The sequence below is a fragment of the Pristis pectinata genome, chromosome 20 (genome assembly GCF_009764475.1).
Source record: "Pristis pectinata isolate sPriPec2 chromosome 20, sPriPec2.1.pri, whole genome shotgun sequence".
Taxonomy (NCBI): domain Eukaryota; kingdom Metazoa; phylum Chordata; class Chondrichthyes; order Rhinopristiformes; family Pristidae; genus Pristis; species Pristis pectinata.
The window spans coordinates 28,777,949-28,793,900 of NC_067424.1; the positions used below are offsets into that span (position 1 = coordinate 28,777,949).

Genomic DNA, 15,952 nt, shown 5'->3' on the forward strand with positions numbered 1-15,952 from the left:
AGTATTTCCTGAACTTCATTCCTGGCAAACAAAACCTTGGTCAGATCACCCTTGTTGATCCCTCCTCCCACCTCTATCCTCAAAGTCTTCTGAAATCTGTGATTCCATCCAAGCCTAGCCATCAGATTTCTGGCAGGCTTCACTGACCATCTCTGTTTCCCATTATGTGTGCAAATGGTGTATGAAATTGTAAATCCAAGCCATTTCCTTGAGTGATTACATCAGATTGCTCAACTCCAAGGCCCTGTTTCTTGTCATTGTTTGCAACATCTCAATTTGAGCTGGCCACTCACCAACACATGTTTTCCCGTCTGAGTGCAGGGCAAATTTCAGATGGCATCCACACTTCGGGCCTTGATCAGTGTCATCACACGTGTGCTGGCACCCTCCATTTCCATAGTTACATGTCACTATGGAGAGAAAATACATTACCGCATCAATAAATGCTGGAGGGTAATAGTAACTGACCCCCAGCCTCACAAATGTGTCAAAGAACATGTTTTGAGATCGTTATCTAATCACAGCTGCAAATATCGCCTTTTATAGTTGAGAAGCAAACCGGCTTGGGAATTTTTTTTAGTTAGTTTAGTTTGTTTTTAAAAATGCTACTTGTTATAAAAAAATGTGATATAATCTGGAGCACATTTTCAATCAATCAAAAGGAAAACAATCCAAGTAATTTTTGTAAGACATTTTCTTGGAACGTTGAGCAACTCCATTCTCTAACATGCATTATCCTTGCACTTCCTGTAGATCAAGGTCACATCACCAAAATGGCAAAAATCACAATTTACTGCAGCTTTTAAAGCTCCAGATCTGTATTATTTTTCATCCTCTTCCTTATCATCTCTGCCTGAACCTTACAGGACCCCACAGACCGTCACAGCCAGGAAGGGTTCTACCTTTTGCTGCTGTTCCTCACATCAACCAGGTACTTTAAGAATCAAAGCTTCTCACTACCATGTGCAATATATCACCTCACCATTGTGTCTTTAAGTTTACTGAATCTTGACAGGATGTCTCCTTCTTCCGAGCATAACCTCAACTTTTCTTAATGCTTAAGTGGAGTAAATGGTTTGACAACTTTTATTTTTCCTTAATGTAAAGGGGCATTGAAATGAATTGGAGAAAAGGTTTGGTTTGAGGCTGAGGCTGGGACTTTCGTACAACGTCACACCCATCATTGACCCTCGGCTGTTGGAGATGTTGAGATAAGGCTGGAGAACACCACAGAAGAGAAGAAATCAGTTGGGGAGTCTATGCCAATTTTGCAGGCCTGCTGTATGAGAGGTGCTGAAGAGTTTTGAAAGCACTGCCTTTCATTTGTTGTCTTACACTGAGAGGGAGAAAGTTGGCAGGTAATGGAACTATAGAGGAAAAAATCTCAGGGAAAAGCAGTATGGTTTGTCTTACGAGATCATGCCATTTTCCTCTCATGAAAAGGGCTATGAATGGTGTAGTGTTAAATTTGTGATCTCTGCAAAGTCCACTGATCTGAGGGGAAAAAACCTTAAAAAATAGTTTGCCCCTACATGGCCAAAACATCTCAAAACTCCTCAATGTGCTTTTGAATCTACACTCCCATCTCTCTTCTGTCCCACTATTGGATTAGAATTTTGTTTATACAAGTGAGTTGCACAGTGGGGCCAAGGTTGCAACTTGTTATTTCTGAGACAGATGGCTCCTGTCGGGTGAAACCCTGGAGCATCTTGCTTTGCTCTGCCAATATGAATATATTAATCCTAGAAGATCGGATCAAAGGACATGCTAGAAAGGCCCAGTTACCATAATTTAGAAAAACACTCCTTTGCTCCCCTTCTTGTACATTCTCCAATGACTGCCATTAATTAAGACTGTTGGCTGTTTTGCATACTGCAGATTGGCCACAGGGGGCAGATATTATCTTTGCAAATATCTACCAGATCACGGCAATTTTTTTTAAATGTATAGGATAGAATGTACAGCAGATCTGACACCATTATTTAAGAAGAGGTCTGCACCCAAAACAATTATCTTCATTAAATTTACCTTCAGTTCTAGCATAAACAGAGTAACAGATGCTGGCTAATTTAACCAAGCACCAGGATGGGGCAGTAGTGAGACGGTGTCATCATCCCACCATCTTCCACCCCAATTTTTCTCTCATGTACTTGAGGTACATTTCCAGCATTTGCTGAACTTACTTTGGTACCTGATGTTGGCAGGTTTTTTTCTTTCCATGCTATCCTATTTCTTTAGTTTAACAACAGTGATGCAAAACACTCATTAAAAATGGACAACGTTAGAAAACAAATCTTAATAAACTGAATACGAGACTCTCATTAGTTATTAAGGTGGAAGTATGTTACATTGGAATAGGAGTGCCTCTCGGGATTCGAGGACAATCAATATCTCAATTCCATTAATACCCCCTTGATCCAGACCTCTTCCTAACAGTCCTAAAAATTTCACTTGAGCCTGTTTTGAGGAAGAGAGTTCCAGAATGAGACTTTACATTGAAAAATACTTCTGGTTTCACCATTAATGGGCCATCTCTAATTTTAAAATTGAATCTTCTTGATTGGGGTTCCTCTGGCTAAGGAAGTAATTTCTTTGTGTCTATGCAATTGAATCACCTCAGTCAACCCAATTGCAAAATAGTACAGGTAATGTTTATGCATTCTCACAAATTAATCCTGCTGTCCTGTTTCCTGCAATCCCAGGGACTGGCTTCTCTCCTTTTCCAAAAACCTTCATATTTGGGGTATTTAGTATAACCCAAGCAAACAGGTCTTTATCTTTCCCAAAGTAATTTTATTAATTCCGCTCCCAAATTTTTCTCCTCTTCTGTTGCACTAAACAAAAGTTCATGGATAAGTCTTACCAGAATGATAACAAACAACTAAACGTCTGAAAGGATCATAACAGAGGATGATCTTTATCACTTGGACACATAAATTTTGAGTACAGCAGGATTGGCTGGAATGTAATACATGTAAATCTTTGTAGATTATTTTCCATATTTATCTTATCCTTGACAATTTTAGAATCACCCCTCTCAGCTCCATATTGCACCCTGCTCCAAACCAACCTCCCCACCAACCTTCCAAGCTAAGGTCAAAACTGGGACCTTAATGCTGTAAATGTCTACCAAATGCCCCATTGAAAAAGCATTTTAAGCTCACCTGAGACAGATTGCAACTCACAAAGCCTTCAATGTTTTGTCATACTGGCTACAGAGATAAAAATCAAACCACACAGAGTACCTTCCAATGAGAAAGTATCAATACCAATGATACTGAGGCACAAATGATGCAGGAAGTGAAAGGGAATGGTTAAGACTTACACTTGCAGTCCCGTTGGTTCTTTGTGAGTTCAAATCCAGGCCTGCATTCACAGGCTATTCCTCCCTTTGGAGTTTCTCGACAGATGTGAGCACATCCATGGTTTTTATTCATGCAGTTCATTCCTTCTGCAAAGAGCCATAAATAAGAAAAAGATTCTATCAGTGCACTATAAACAAATATAATGCAACACTGACATTGTTATATCTGGGAATTACAACTGAACACAGCTATGATAAACATCTTAGTCCGTTATCATTGAAATGCAAAAGTTATTTTATTTTCTGTGTTTTTCTTCCTCAATAGTGCTTTTAACATTTCTTTCTCCTGAAGCCACAGAGTCTTCTTGTTACGAAGTTCCAAGAGGATTGCACAAACCTCACTTAGTTGCTTAAGTGGATAATCTTCATTTGTAAACTTTGGTAACAAACATCATTAGGTTACTCACCTTGGAACCTATATCTCTGTGCACATGTGTGTATGTGGCTATCACATTCAAGACTATTTCTCAGTTCATCCTAAACCAAAAGCTACATGCACACTTCCAGGAGGGTTTGATGGATAACAATCAGGGGCAGGAATCCTGAAAGCTTTCCTCTCTACTGTTGTCCCTTCCCCAATCACCCTGCTCCATGTTAACCCATCCTACATTGGGTGTTGATATTATACTCAGACACGTTTTGTTAAATTGCAATGATAATTGAAAGGTAAATTATTGTACAGAAAACACCCTGGACCTAGAAATACCTGGTTCTCATGAGGACCACTGCTGCACAAAGGAAATTCTAGGAATTCTTATTAATGAATATTTAATACTATTCTCTTATATTTTTCATCTATGCAAAGATGTTGTTAACATTAGTACAATGTCATCAGTGTGCAAATAAAATCATCTGAAATGAGATGAGAAGCTTTAAATAGAAAACACAAGGACAGTCAATTTCATATTAAATTCACAAAGAATCTGACTTTTGGTTAAACATTACCCTTTTTGGGCCTCTAAATCCTTATGTTCGATATGACGAAGTGACCCCTTTGATTCTCACAAAGACAAAGGTACAAGGAATTTTATGAAGAGGAAAAGTACAAAGCTCAAATACAGTGTTGATGTGAAATAATTACAGATAGTTTTATTTTCTTTAATATTGTCTTTACTATCTTCTTACAAAAAAGATAAAAAATGCACAATCACAATTGTTTCAAATGATTGTGATATCCATTATAAGGATCAGTTTCTAATCTGCTCTCTGACATTTATAGCATAGAAATCACAAAGATTTGATTGGGCAATTTTTCACTGTAACCCAATGAGTGAAGGAGGAAGAACATAACCTCCTCACAAAAAGGATAACAGAGAATGTGATGGCTACAGTTCTCCTTAAAAGGAGGGCACACACATAGTTAGAATCATTCACTTATCTGTGGTACTATCATCACTTCAGGTTCACCATGTCTTAATTAGAGTAGGTTACCTTGACCTGCATATTGGTATAACCTAACTTAAGCTGAAGCATAGAAACACACATACCCAGGAAAGAACATGCAAGATAGAAGTACTGCCCAATGGTAGTGGACAGGCAGGGAGTCTGTCTACTCACACCTATCAGTGCACATTCGTGTGCAGCTTCGAGTGTCCCAGTTGATTCTGAATGGGGCAATGACGGAAGGTTTGAAACTAACATCCAGGTCACTTATTTCCAACACTTCAACACTGCCCAGCAGCATTCAAGCACCCACAAATGTTCTCATTTAGAGTCCAAAACAATATTTATTTCAGCTTGGCCAAACCAAATCCTATCCCATCCTGCATGAGACCTCTGCTGTCCTCATGGTTGCTGACCATCACTGGGTCTCTGCCTGCTTCCACTTCAAATTTTTCATGTGAAATTCCCTCAAATGCCTCAACCCTCCCCACCTCCACTATCTCTTTAAGGCCAATATTTCTCAAACGTTCACCCTCGAGGTTTCTCCCCACCTTCCATTTGACTTACCTCACTTTAAACTGCATAGCATTCAGCCAATTTGCCCCTGAACTTTGGAACATTCAATCCAAGTCTCTGTGCTTTGCTTATACAGTACCTCTCCCTCCTTCTCTCCTCCTTTTAGAAGTCTCTCAAAACCCATCAACATTGCTTTTGGTTCCTCCCTTTATCCTTCATCAATGTCTATTTTTTCAACTATTTGCTACCTGCTTTAGAATTATTTATATATTAAAGGAGCTACACAAGAATAAATATTTTCTCAGCTCAATAGGTAAAACCCTATCAGTTGTGATTCCAGCAACATTGTCTTGGTTTCTAACCATTTTTAAAGAATCTAATAAAACCTTAGTCTTAAAGAATTCTTCAGATAAATTTCAGCACGATATACAAGCAGCTGATATTGATCTTCTTCCACAGACCCAGATGGCCATAGTAATAAACGTTCAAGACAATGCAATTTCTCAACCTCAATGCATTTCTCTGGGTGATTGCCACTAACTCCCGCTCTCCAGTTATCCAAACACACAGACATCAAAGGGGATTCCATTAAAAAGGCAATCGCCAGAACATGGTGTAATTTGAAATTTATTCCCTTTTTTTCCTCCTGGCTAAAATAAAGACCTCAATCTTAAAAGCGAAGGTTTTATTGAATGATGTACAATTTATCAGTAAACTGCAAAGCTTGGAAATTACAGAACCATGGCACAGAATAAGACCATTCAGCCCAACTCTTTGCAAGATCTATCCAATTAGTCTCTTTCCATATAGCTGAACCAAAGCCAGAAAACGTTGGGAAAGTTTAACAAATCACTCAGCATTTAAAACAGAAGAAAGTAGGACAACATTTCTATAAGTGTGAAATTTCAGGGAAGAAATCCTTCTCTTTAAGATGCTGATCAACACGTTGCATAAGAGGAACCATGCTGTCACATCAATCTCATGTAAACACCACACAGATTTAAACATCTAGCAATAACAGTACAAATACCAGCAGGTCAGTCAACAGCTATACACCTGCTTTGGAAATTCTTTACGTCATAGACTGCAAAACAGACAAGCATTTTAACTGAACCAGCAAAAGTGTGGGATGATGAGGTGGAGAACGTAAATGTAATCAGGCAAAATTGTCACTGCTGAAGCAATCCTGCTGCTGATCTATAAATCTTTTCAAAGAATATTACTATGTTTTAAAAAACTACTACAGGATTCTCCAAAACAGAATAGGTGACCAGCTCAGCCTGCCTTCCTGTGAGTGTCCATGGAGGAGAATCCAATATGGTTTCAAAGGTTTGTTGCATAATGAAAACAACCATCTTTGGCAAATGACTATTCTGGGGGGTTTTTGTTATAAAGTGTGCACAGTTAGTGTAGGTTTGAGGATAGCTCCTCTCCTTCCTCTCCAACCTATTTTCCCCTCACATTTTCCCCAAAGGAATTCTTGGTGCTTTTATTTTCAGAAATGAGTGATATGGAACTAAATCCATTCACCTCAGCCCACATTTGCTCCTTTTACTAATCATTTACAATCTAACACTGCTTCCATCCTATACATTTAATCCTTTTTACATTAAAACTTTCCTAATCTTAAAAGATAATTAAGTGGAATTCAAGAACATGAATCTACCTTCACATATTCTGTGTCAGCCCCTTCTCCTCCAGACAAATATTCCAGCCCCAAAAACTCAGAAATCTCTTCTCTGTTTATCTTGCTCTGCACTAATTCCAATAACCATTAATTTCATAATTCCAGAATTTACTAAAGTCACAATCACTTGTGGACAGTTTTATCTTCTTGTAATCACCATCAAGCTGAGACATATCAATGCTGGGAAACCGATATTAACTGTAGGGCAAAGTTACTGAGAATTTGCTCAGATATGGCCTGGCTACTTAAAGCATGACACACTAAATCCAGCCAATTACCACCCCACTGGTCTATTCCCAATCATTAATAAGATCATGGAGGCTGTCAGCAACAGCAGTAATAAGCAGCACTTCTCACGAATAACCTCCTCACTGAGTTCACTTTGGATCATGCTGGCACCATATAGCTCCAAGAGCTAAATTAGCGAGATGAGTTGAGAGTAAGTGACATTCATATTAAGGAAGCATTTGATTGAGTGTGCCTTAAATTATGTCAAAGGAAATCAAAGGGAAACCACTCCTCTAGATGGATCATATCACCCACCCAGATTGTTGGGATTCAATCATAAGCCACTCAACATCATTGAAGGATTTCTTCATACCAGTGTCCATGGCCCAGAAGGCCTTAGTTACTTCATCAATGATCTCTTTTCCATCATAAGGTCGTGGAGGGGAATGTTCTGTGATGATTGAACAGTGTTCAATTACATTAACTTTAGCTTTAAATTCCTGGGCATTAACATATTGGATGACCTGTCCTGGGTCCAGCACGTAAGTGCAATTGCAAGGAAGGTGTGCCAGCGTCTTTACTTTCTTAGAAGGTTAAGGAGATTCGGCATGTCACCAAACGCTCTAAAAAACTTCTACAGATGTACTGTTGAAGGTATCTTTACCGGTTGCATCATGGTCTGGTATGACAATTTCAATGGGCAGGAATGTAAAAAGCTGCAGAGAGTAGTGGACTCAGCCCAATACATTACGGGCATATCCCTCCCCACTGTCAGTAGTATCTACAGGAGGTACTGCCTCAATAAGGCAACATCCATCATCAAAGATCCCCACCATCTGGGCCATGCTATCTTCTCAGTATCAGGATCAGGTTTATTATCACTGGCATATGTCATGAAATTTGTTGTTTTGTGGCAGCAGTACAGTGCAAGGCATAAAGACATAAAAATTACCACAAGTTACAAAAATAAATAAATAGTGCAAAAGAGGAATAATGAGGTAGTGTTCACGGACCGTTCAGAAATCTGATGGCGGAGGGGAAGAAGCTGTTCCTGAAACATTGAGTGTGGGTCTTCAGGCTCCTGTACCTCCCCCCTGATGGTAGTAATGTGAAGAGGGCATGTCCTGGGTGGTGACTGTCCTTAATGATGGCTGCTGCCTTCTTGAGGCACCACCTCTTGAAGATGTCCTCGATGGCGGGGATGGTTGTGTGCTACCATTGGGCAGGAGGTACAGAAGCCTGAAGTCCCACACACCAGATTCAAGAAAAGCTACTTCTCTTCAACCATTCAGTTCTTGACCCAACCTACACAACCCTAATCACTACAGTTTAGCAATACCATGACCACTTTGCACTGCAATGGACTTTATTTTTGTTCTAATTGTTTTCTTTCTTGTATAATTTTGTATAATATATGTTTAATTTATGTTTTTCTTGTGAATATTGTGTCTGTAATGCTCTGTGTCTGTGATGCTGCTGCAAGTAAATTGTTCATTGCACCTGTACATGCTCAAGTACATACACATGTACTTATGCATATGACAATAAACTTGACTTTGACTTTCATTTGCAAATCCTCAATTAACAAAGGAGTCAGTGCCCACACACAGCAAGGCTGCATCAACAGTCAGGCATGTGCTATAAAATGCTGACCATTTTTATTGCAAGAAAATCAACCTCTGATTGACATCCAACGACACTACCAAAATCAAATCTTCCACCAGCATCACCAATGAACAGAATCTTAACTGACAAGCCACATAAATAGTGCAGTTACAAACCAAGTAAGATACTGAGTAAGTCTTCGGATTCAACTTCTGACCCCCCCAGTCTTTTCTCATCTGTAAGGCTCAGGTTAGGAGGATATGAAATTCTCTTCATTTGCTTGGATTAGTTTTGCTCCTACAATACTCAGAAAACTTAATGTCATCCAGAACAAGGCAGCCCATTTGATTGGTATCCCATTCCCCTTCCAAAACTCACACTCCCTCTACCAACAGCACAATGTGGCTACAGTGCACATCAACTACAAAACACATTGCAGTTACTCACCTCGGCTTCATCAAAAGCATTTCCAATACTTGCAGCCTCCACCACAAGCACATGGTAACAACACATCCGGGAAGTTCCCCTTCAATTCTCATATCATCCTGACTTGGAAATACTGCTGTTCTTTCATCATTATTGACTCATAATTCTGGAACTTTTTAACAGTACTGTGGTAGTACTTTCACGGTAGTGGAGTCTTTTAGTACCCAGCTGCCAGAACAGGTGCTGAGGGAATACAAGGAGGTAATCTATCTAACATCATCCTCATCAATCCATCTGTATCGATGTCTGCTTAGCAAATCGGATTCATTCAATGACATTAAAAGTGGTCAAATGCATGGGATATAGTGATGGATATTGGCCTGGCGATTCTTTGGCTGAGTTTTGCTGAAAACTGCAGAAGAATTTGAATTGCACTGCCAGCCAAATTATTACAGTCCAGCTATGATACTGATACCTATTTGAAAATATGCAAAAAGGCCAAGGGCAACTTATCCCCAAATCTGACCCAGCCAATTAATGTCTAATCAGTCTTTTCTCAACCATGAGTAAAATGATACAAAACGTCATCAACAGTGCCATATCTTCTTGGATGAAAGCCTTCACAGGACTTGAACAGCACCCAGGCATGGGCTGACAAGTAACAGATACTCCATACAAGTACCAGGTAGTAACCACTTCCATCAAAGAGAAGCACAGTAATTGCCTTTGATATTCAACAGCACCACTAATGCCAAATCCCCCTCCACTATCATCTTGGGAGAACCATTAATCAAAAGCTCAAGAGCTTAACTGGCCAAGCCTCCAGCTGTCAAGGCATTCCTATAGAATTCCTATACCTGTCCTCTGCTCCACATGTCTTTGATCCATCATGACACCTTTAAAACCTATTGGTCATCTACTGTAATCTCAAATTAATATCTAATTTTATTAGATGATGATTAGTGAAATGTCTTGGAATATTAAAATTACATTTAAAAACTACATTAAAAGTGGCAATAAAGTTTTCATGATTGGCGTTGTTGAACCAGTCATATCAGTCACCAGTCTACAAGAACAGAGTGGAGTCTGTGATATGTGGCTCATCTCCTGAAATCTCAGTCTCCATCATCTACAAAATTTAAGTCAGGAGTATGATGGAATACTCACCCATCTTCTTGCTTGAGTACAGCTGCAACAATACTCAACCAGCTACATGCCATACAGGACTGAACACCCCACCTAAATGGTGCCTCTGGGCTTAATATTCAGTGATTCAGTGCTCCACTAATGGTTCAACATGGCTGCAACATGTAGAATTCCCATGCCAAATAGCTCCCTCTCCTGCAACATTTACTGGGGACAAGAGCAGTGAGATTATGAGAATATACCATCATGATAGTCTAAACATACATCTGACCTGACTACATACCACCAGTCCTTCATTGTTGTAGAATCCAGTTGGTTACCTAACATTGGTGTGAGAATACCATCGCTACAAGGATTCGATGGAACAGCTAACCGCCACTTACTAAGGTCAATCAGGGATAGGCAATGATGCCAGCCTTGTTAATCTCCTCCATATCCTGAGAACAACACTTAAAAACTGCAGACTGCTGTGTTTCATGGATTAGTGTCAATAGCCTTGACAAGGACAGTATGAAAGCGATAGGAGTGGGTTCTCTGAGGTCATATCATGCAGTGTTCTGGCACCTGCCAGATGGTCCACTTCTCAGCATCTTTCAACACCCTCATAAGAAAAATTAATGCCTTGATATATTTCTAGAGCTCACTTTATTGTTTAAGGAAACAGTATTTGTTTCAAATAATACCAAAAATATGCTTCCACCAGAAAAGGAAGGTAAAATGATTATGGTTTTATAATGTATTCTGTACTCAGTCTGCAGTCTGTGGGCAAAGAAAGGTTAACACATTCTGAAACTGTGTGACAGGCAAGTGCCTTTCTTCCTTTTAACGGGATCTCAAATTTTTGCGCTATAATGTGAAGAACAGGCAGTGAAAAATATTCAATTTCTAAACCTTTGTCTTTTTAAAAAAGGGTATTGTTCACCTTTAAAATATTTATCAGTATTATTTTGTTTGAAAGCTAATTTGCAAAATCATTTCAAACTCAGTGTTGGCACATCAAAATCATGATACACAATGCACACCTGGACTATTTACTCAAGCTAATGCTCATCACCTTCATAGTTAAGAGTTCAAAAGAATAATTCAATATGATGCAAATCTTCTACTTATTCTTGTACAGTTCATATTAATCTCTGTATAATATCAGGGTGTGGGAATCCACTAGGAAAAGATACAGAACTTTAGTGAGACACAGAGACTGTAAAAGCCGAAATCTGGAGCAACAAACAATCTGCTGGAAGAACTCAGTGAGTCAAGCAGCGTCTGTGGGAGGAAAGGAGTTGTTGACATTTCGGGTCGAAACCCTGCATCAGGTCTGACAATGGAGATAAGATAAGATATCTTTATTAGTCACATGTACATTGAAACACACAGTGAAATACATCTTTTGTGTAGAGTGTTCTGGGGGCAGCCCGCAAGTGTTGCCACGCTTCCGGCACCAACATAGCATGCCCACAGTTCCTAACCCGTAAATCTTTGGAACGTGGGAGGAAACCGGAGCACCCGGAGGAAACCCATGCAGACAAGGGGAGAACGTACAAACTCCTTACAGACTGTGGCAGAAATTGAACCCTGGTCACTGGCGCTGTAATAGTGTTATGCTAACTGCTATACTACCGTGCTGAGATGGCCAGTATAAAGAGAAGGGGAGTGGCGAGAAAGAATTCTGAGGTGATTGGTGGACTGATGAGGGATGCAAGATGACAGGCAGGTAGTGCCAGGTAGGGGAGGTGAGCAGAGGTGGACTTGGAAGACAGTGGCAGGTGAATGATAGATGGAGGCAGATAAAGAGAAAAAAGGGAAAAAAACAGATGGAGCAAGGTGGGGCGAGGGGAGTGTTTAGATGGGAGGCAGCTGCTGCAGGGAGATAAGCAAGAACACAAAGTGTTACCATTGCTGGAATCTGATAAGTAAAGGAGGTGAGAATGGGAGGTGAATGACAGTTGGAATCAGATTGAGGGGGAGCTTTAGCAATCGTTATGATTTAAATGAGCAAACTATTGCAAGTATTAGAAATCCGAAACATGAGCTAAAATATAGGAAATATACAATTAGTCAGTCAGTGTCTATGGAAAGAAACTCAGGCTAACTCTTTGCTTATAATCCTTTGTGCAACTTTCTTTGACATAATCTAGAAATACTAAATCTTTACATCCTAATCAGAACAGTGATGAAGGAAGGGAAATGAGATATAAAAATTAGGCAATAATCAGCAGGCAAACTTTGGTTTCTGATCAGAGTTATTAAATGATGAAGAAGCAAATAAAGATTATTCTAGAGTTAATGTTTCATGTTGATGAAGGTCATTCTGATGAAACAACATCAACTGAAACATTAACTCTGTTTCTCTCTCTGCAGATGCTGCCTGATCTGCTGAGTATTTCCAGCATTCTCTGATGTTATTTCAGATTTCCAAGAACTGTAGATTTTTTGCTTTTCAATAGAATGTTCTAACCTATTTATTTGTGAAATAAGGATTTTTACCTTTAATCATACCATAGCCCCTATCCCAGCACAAGCAATGCTGCAATGTTTCTTATATCAATAAGTGATAACTATCACTTTAAGGAATGCAAGCTTTTATCATGCTTTGATGTCTATTGTCTTGTCCAATTAGACTGTCCTTTTATTTCATCCAATTACTAGTGCTCAGTCATGTGCACATGCAATAAAAGATGTATGGTATTGAATTGAAACAATTTGTGAATAACAAACTACAAAAAGTTCCCAAATATTCCTCCTGACCACAAAGCTCTGACCTCCAATGGCTCCATCAGCAATCTTGTAAACAAAACAACAAAAACTGCAGATGATGGAAATCTGACATAAAGGCTGAAAATGCTGCACTCAGTCGGCCAGACAGCATGTGTGTGGACAGAAGCAGTGTTGAAGTTTCAGGTCGATGACCTTTCATCAGATGACAGTTTTCCTTTAACAGATGAAGACATTCCTTTACTCTCCATGTCCTTGTCCAAGTTTTTGCACACTCCTCCCAATAATTCGTTTACTTTGGACTGCCATTTTTTAGATTGAGATTTCAACTCCATGAAGAACGTTGGGACATTTTCCACATTAAATGCACTGTACAATATAAGTTGATGGATAGGAATTAGAAGTAGGGATGCTTGCTAAGGCAATGAGTTCTGAGCAAGTTGTTTGTTGCTCACTAAAGCCACCGCCAAACTTGTTCAGATTAGCAAACAAATCCAAGGTTTTCCTGATCTGTTTGAACAGTATCTATTGACAGAACTGTCAATAAGTTCATGATCTACCTTGGCCCTCTTCTTAAACATTCAGTTTACTGAAGAACCACTTAAACTATCTGTTGTCAAATCAAAAATGTGAATGTACTAACTTCATTCAGAAGGTACAAGTTCTGTAAATGTTTAACCCACTGTTTATTTCCAGCATTATGATGATCTGATTTCAAATTTCTGTTACTTTTATTATTACTTACTTGGTAGTGTAGTGGTTAGCGTAACACTATTACAGCACCAGCGACCAGGGTTCAATTCTGCCGCTGTAGGTCTCCCACTTGCGAGCTGCCCCCCAACACATTCTCAGTAACGCAAAAAGACGCATTTCACTGTGTGTTTCGATGTACATGTGACGAATAAATAAATACCTTTACAGAACCACAGAACAATACAGCACAATACAGGCCCTGCGGCCCACCATGTTGTGCCGACCTTCAAACCACACCTAAGATTATCTAACTCCTTCCTCCCACATATCCCTCTATTTTAAATTCCTCCATATGCTTATCTAACAATCTCTTGAACTTGACCAATGTATCAGCCTGCACCACCACCCCAGGCAGCGCATTCCATGCACCAACCACTCTCTGGGTGAAAAACCTCCCTCTGACGTCTCCCTTGAACTTCCCACCTATTACTTTAAAGCCATGCCCTCTTGTATTGAGCATTGGTGCCCTGGGAAAGAGGCGCTGGCTGTCCACTCTATCTATTCCTCTTAATATTTTGTATACCTCTATCATGTCTCCCCTCATCCTCCTTCTCTCCAATGAGTAAAGCCCTAGCTCCTTTAGTCTTTCGTCATAATCCATACTCTCTAATCCAGGCAGCATCCTGGTAAATCTCCTCTGCACCCTTTCCAACGCCTCCACATCCTTCCTATAATGAGGCAACCAGAACTGGACACAGTATAAAATGTCATTATTATTTATGCAACACTATATATTCTTAAAAAGAAATAAAACCATAAATAAAAAATTGCAAAATATTTGGGAAATTTTGCATTTTGGTAGAAACTGTATCTCTGTCACCTTGCAATTTTTTTCAAACCATGCCCGCTTTCTCTCCCAAAACTGATGATGGCCTTAACAATTTATATCCACAATTGAGCTGGATTAATTTCATGCTGTTCCAAATTACACCTCCAGACACCTGACCCACCCTGTTCCAGGACTGGAGGAATTTGTGAAGACAGACCAAAGACAAGGGGAGGACAGATGTAATCTTGCAGAAACAGACCAGCTGCAGTTTGAGCCATCCAGCATACTACAAATTCAACTCCATTATGGGGAACCAAGGTTTATGTAAAGTCAACATCAATTCATGTTAATTTACACCAAAAGAGCTTTTTACAATTCCACTTTAATACTTCAGTAATGTTGCATAGGGGTGTAGAAATTTTAGCAACTTTGTTTATGCAGAAGAGATTTTCAGAATGATATTTGATGTGTGTTTTTTATTAATGGTTTAAGAGTTGCTTTTGGCACAATCTCACTTCCTATATATTTTGTGTTAGGAGAAGAGGGGGTGGATGGTTTTTGCATGTTGCTTTTAACTTTTCAAGGAACTCTGTGGTATTGGGCTAGTGAGTCATCTCACTAATTATTCTAACTTGTTTGGCTTAAGGTGAGATTTGAGAAACAGATGGTGGAAAAAATACCTGGTGTCTCAATTATTACAGTACGGAATTCCTTGATTCATGATGGGCACTTGTAGGAAGGTAAAGTAAGTCATTTTTTTCTCCAGCTACTGATTGAGTTCATCCATCTAGACTGGATGGATTGATACAGGACACTGAATTTTACAGTGCAGTTTTGGAGTATAAGGACTGATCCAGGCTAGAGGCCCCAAGCAAAAATACCCACGTTTTCTCTGCCTCTCAGTCATTTCCCTCCAAGTCACACTACATTCTCATTAGGAACTATGAAGCTATTCCTTCACAATTGCCAGGTCAAGTTCTTGGGAATTCCTTTTCCATTAACCTTCTGAGTGGACCATCACCACACAGACAATAGTGGGGCAAGATGATGTGCCACAACGCCTACATGAATCAACCAGGACAGGACAATCATTGCTGCTTTTCCAATGTCATCATATCGCAGTGAAGACAGAGGAAGTGACCCAACAGCATTAATAAGCAGGGGTTTTGGGATAGTTTGTAAGGGTACTGCTCAATCCGGGACATAGAAGGAAAACTAAAGGAATTACTTTAAATCTTCTGTACGTTACTGTGTATATATATATATATATATATATATATATATATATATATATATATATATATATATATATGTATGTATGTATGTATATATATATACATATACATATACATATATATATATA

The 15,952-nt window shown here is 39.3% G+C and overlaps 1 protein-coding gene across 2 annotated transcripts in view; it reads right to left on the reverse strand.

Annotated features, from left to right (window-relative positions):
- Positions 1 to 15,952, reverse strand: part of scube3 (signal peptide, CUB domain, EGF-like 3) — a 257,239-nt gene that overhangs the window by 94,881 nt on the left and 146,406 nt on the right. For both annotated transcript variants that reach the window (XM_052034596.1, XM_052034595.1), the window contains exons 5-6: positions 3,326 to 3,451; positions 294 to 410 (exon numbers count right to left, since the gene is read on the reverse strand). In XM_052034596.1, the coding sequence (XP_051890556.1) occupies positions 294 to 410; positions 3,326 to 3,451 (243 nt within the window). The remainder of the gene's footprint in view (positions 1 to 293; positions 411 to 3,325; positions 3,452 to 15,952) is intronic.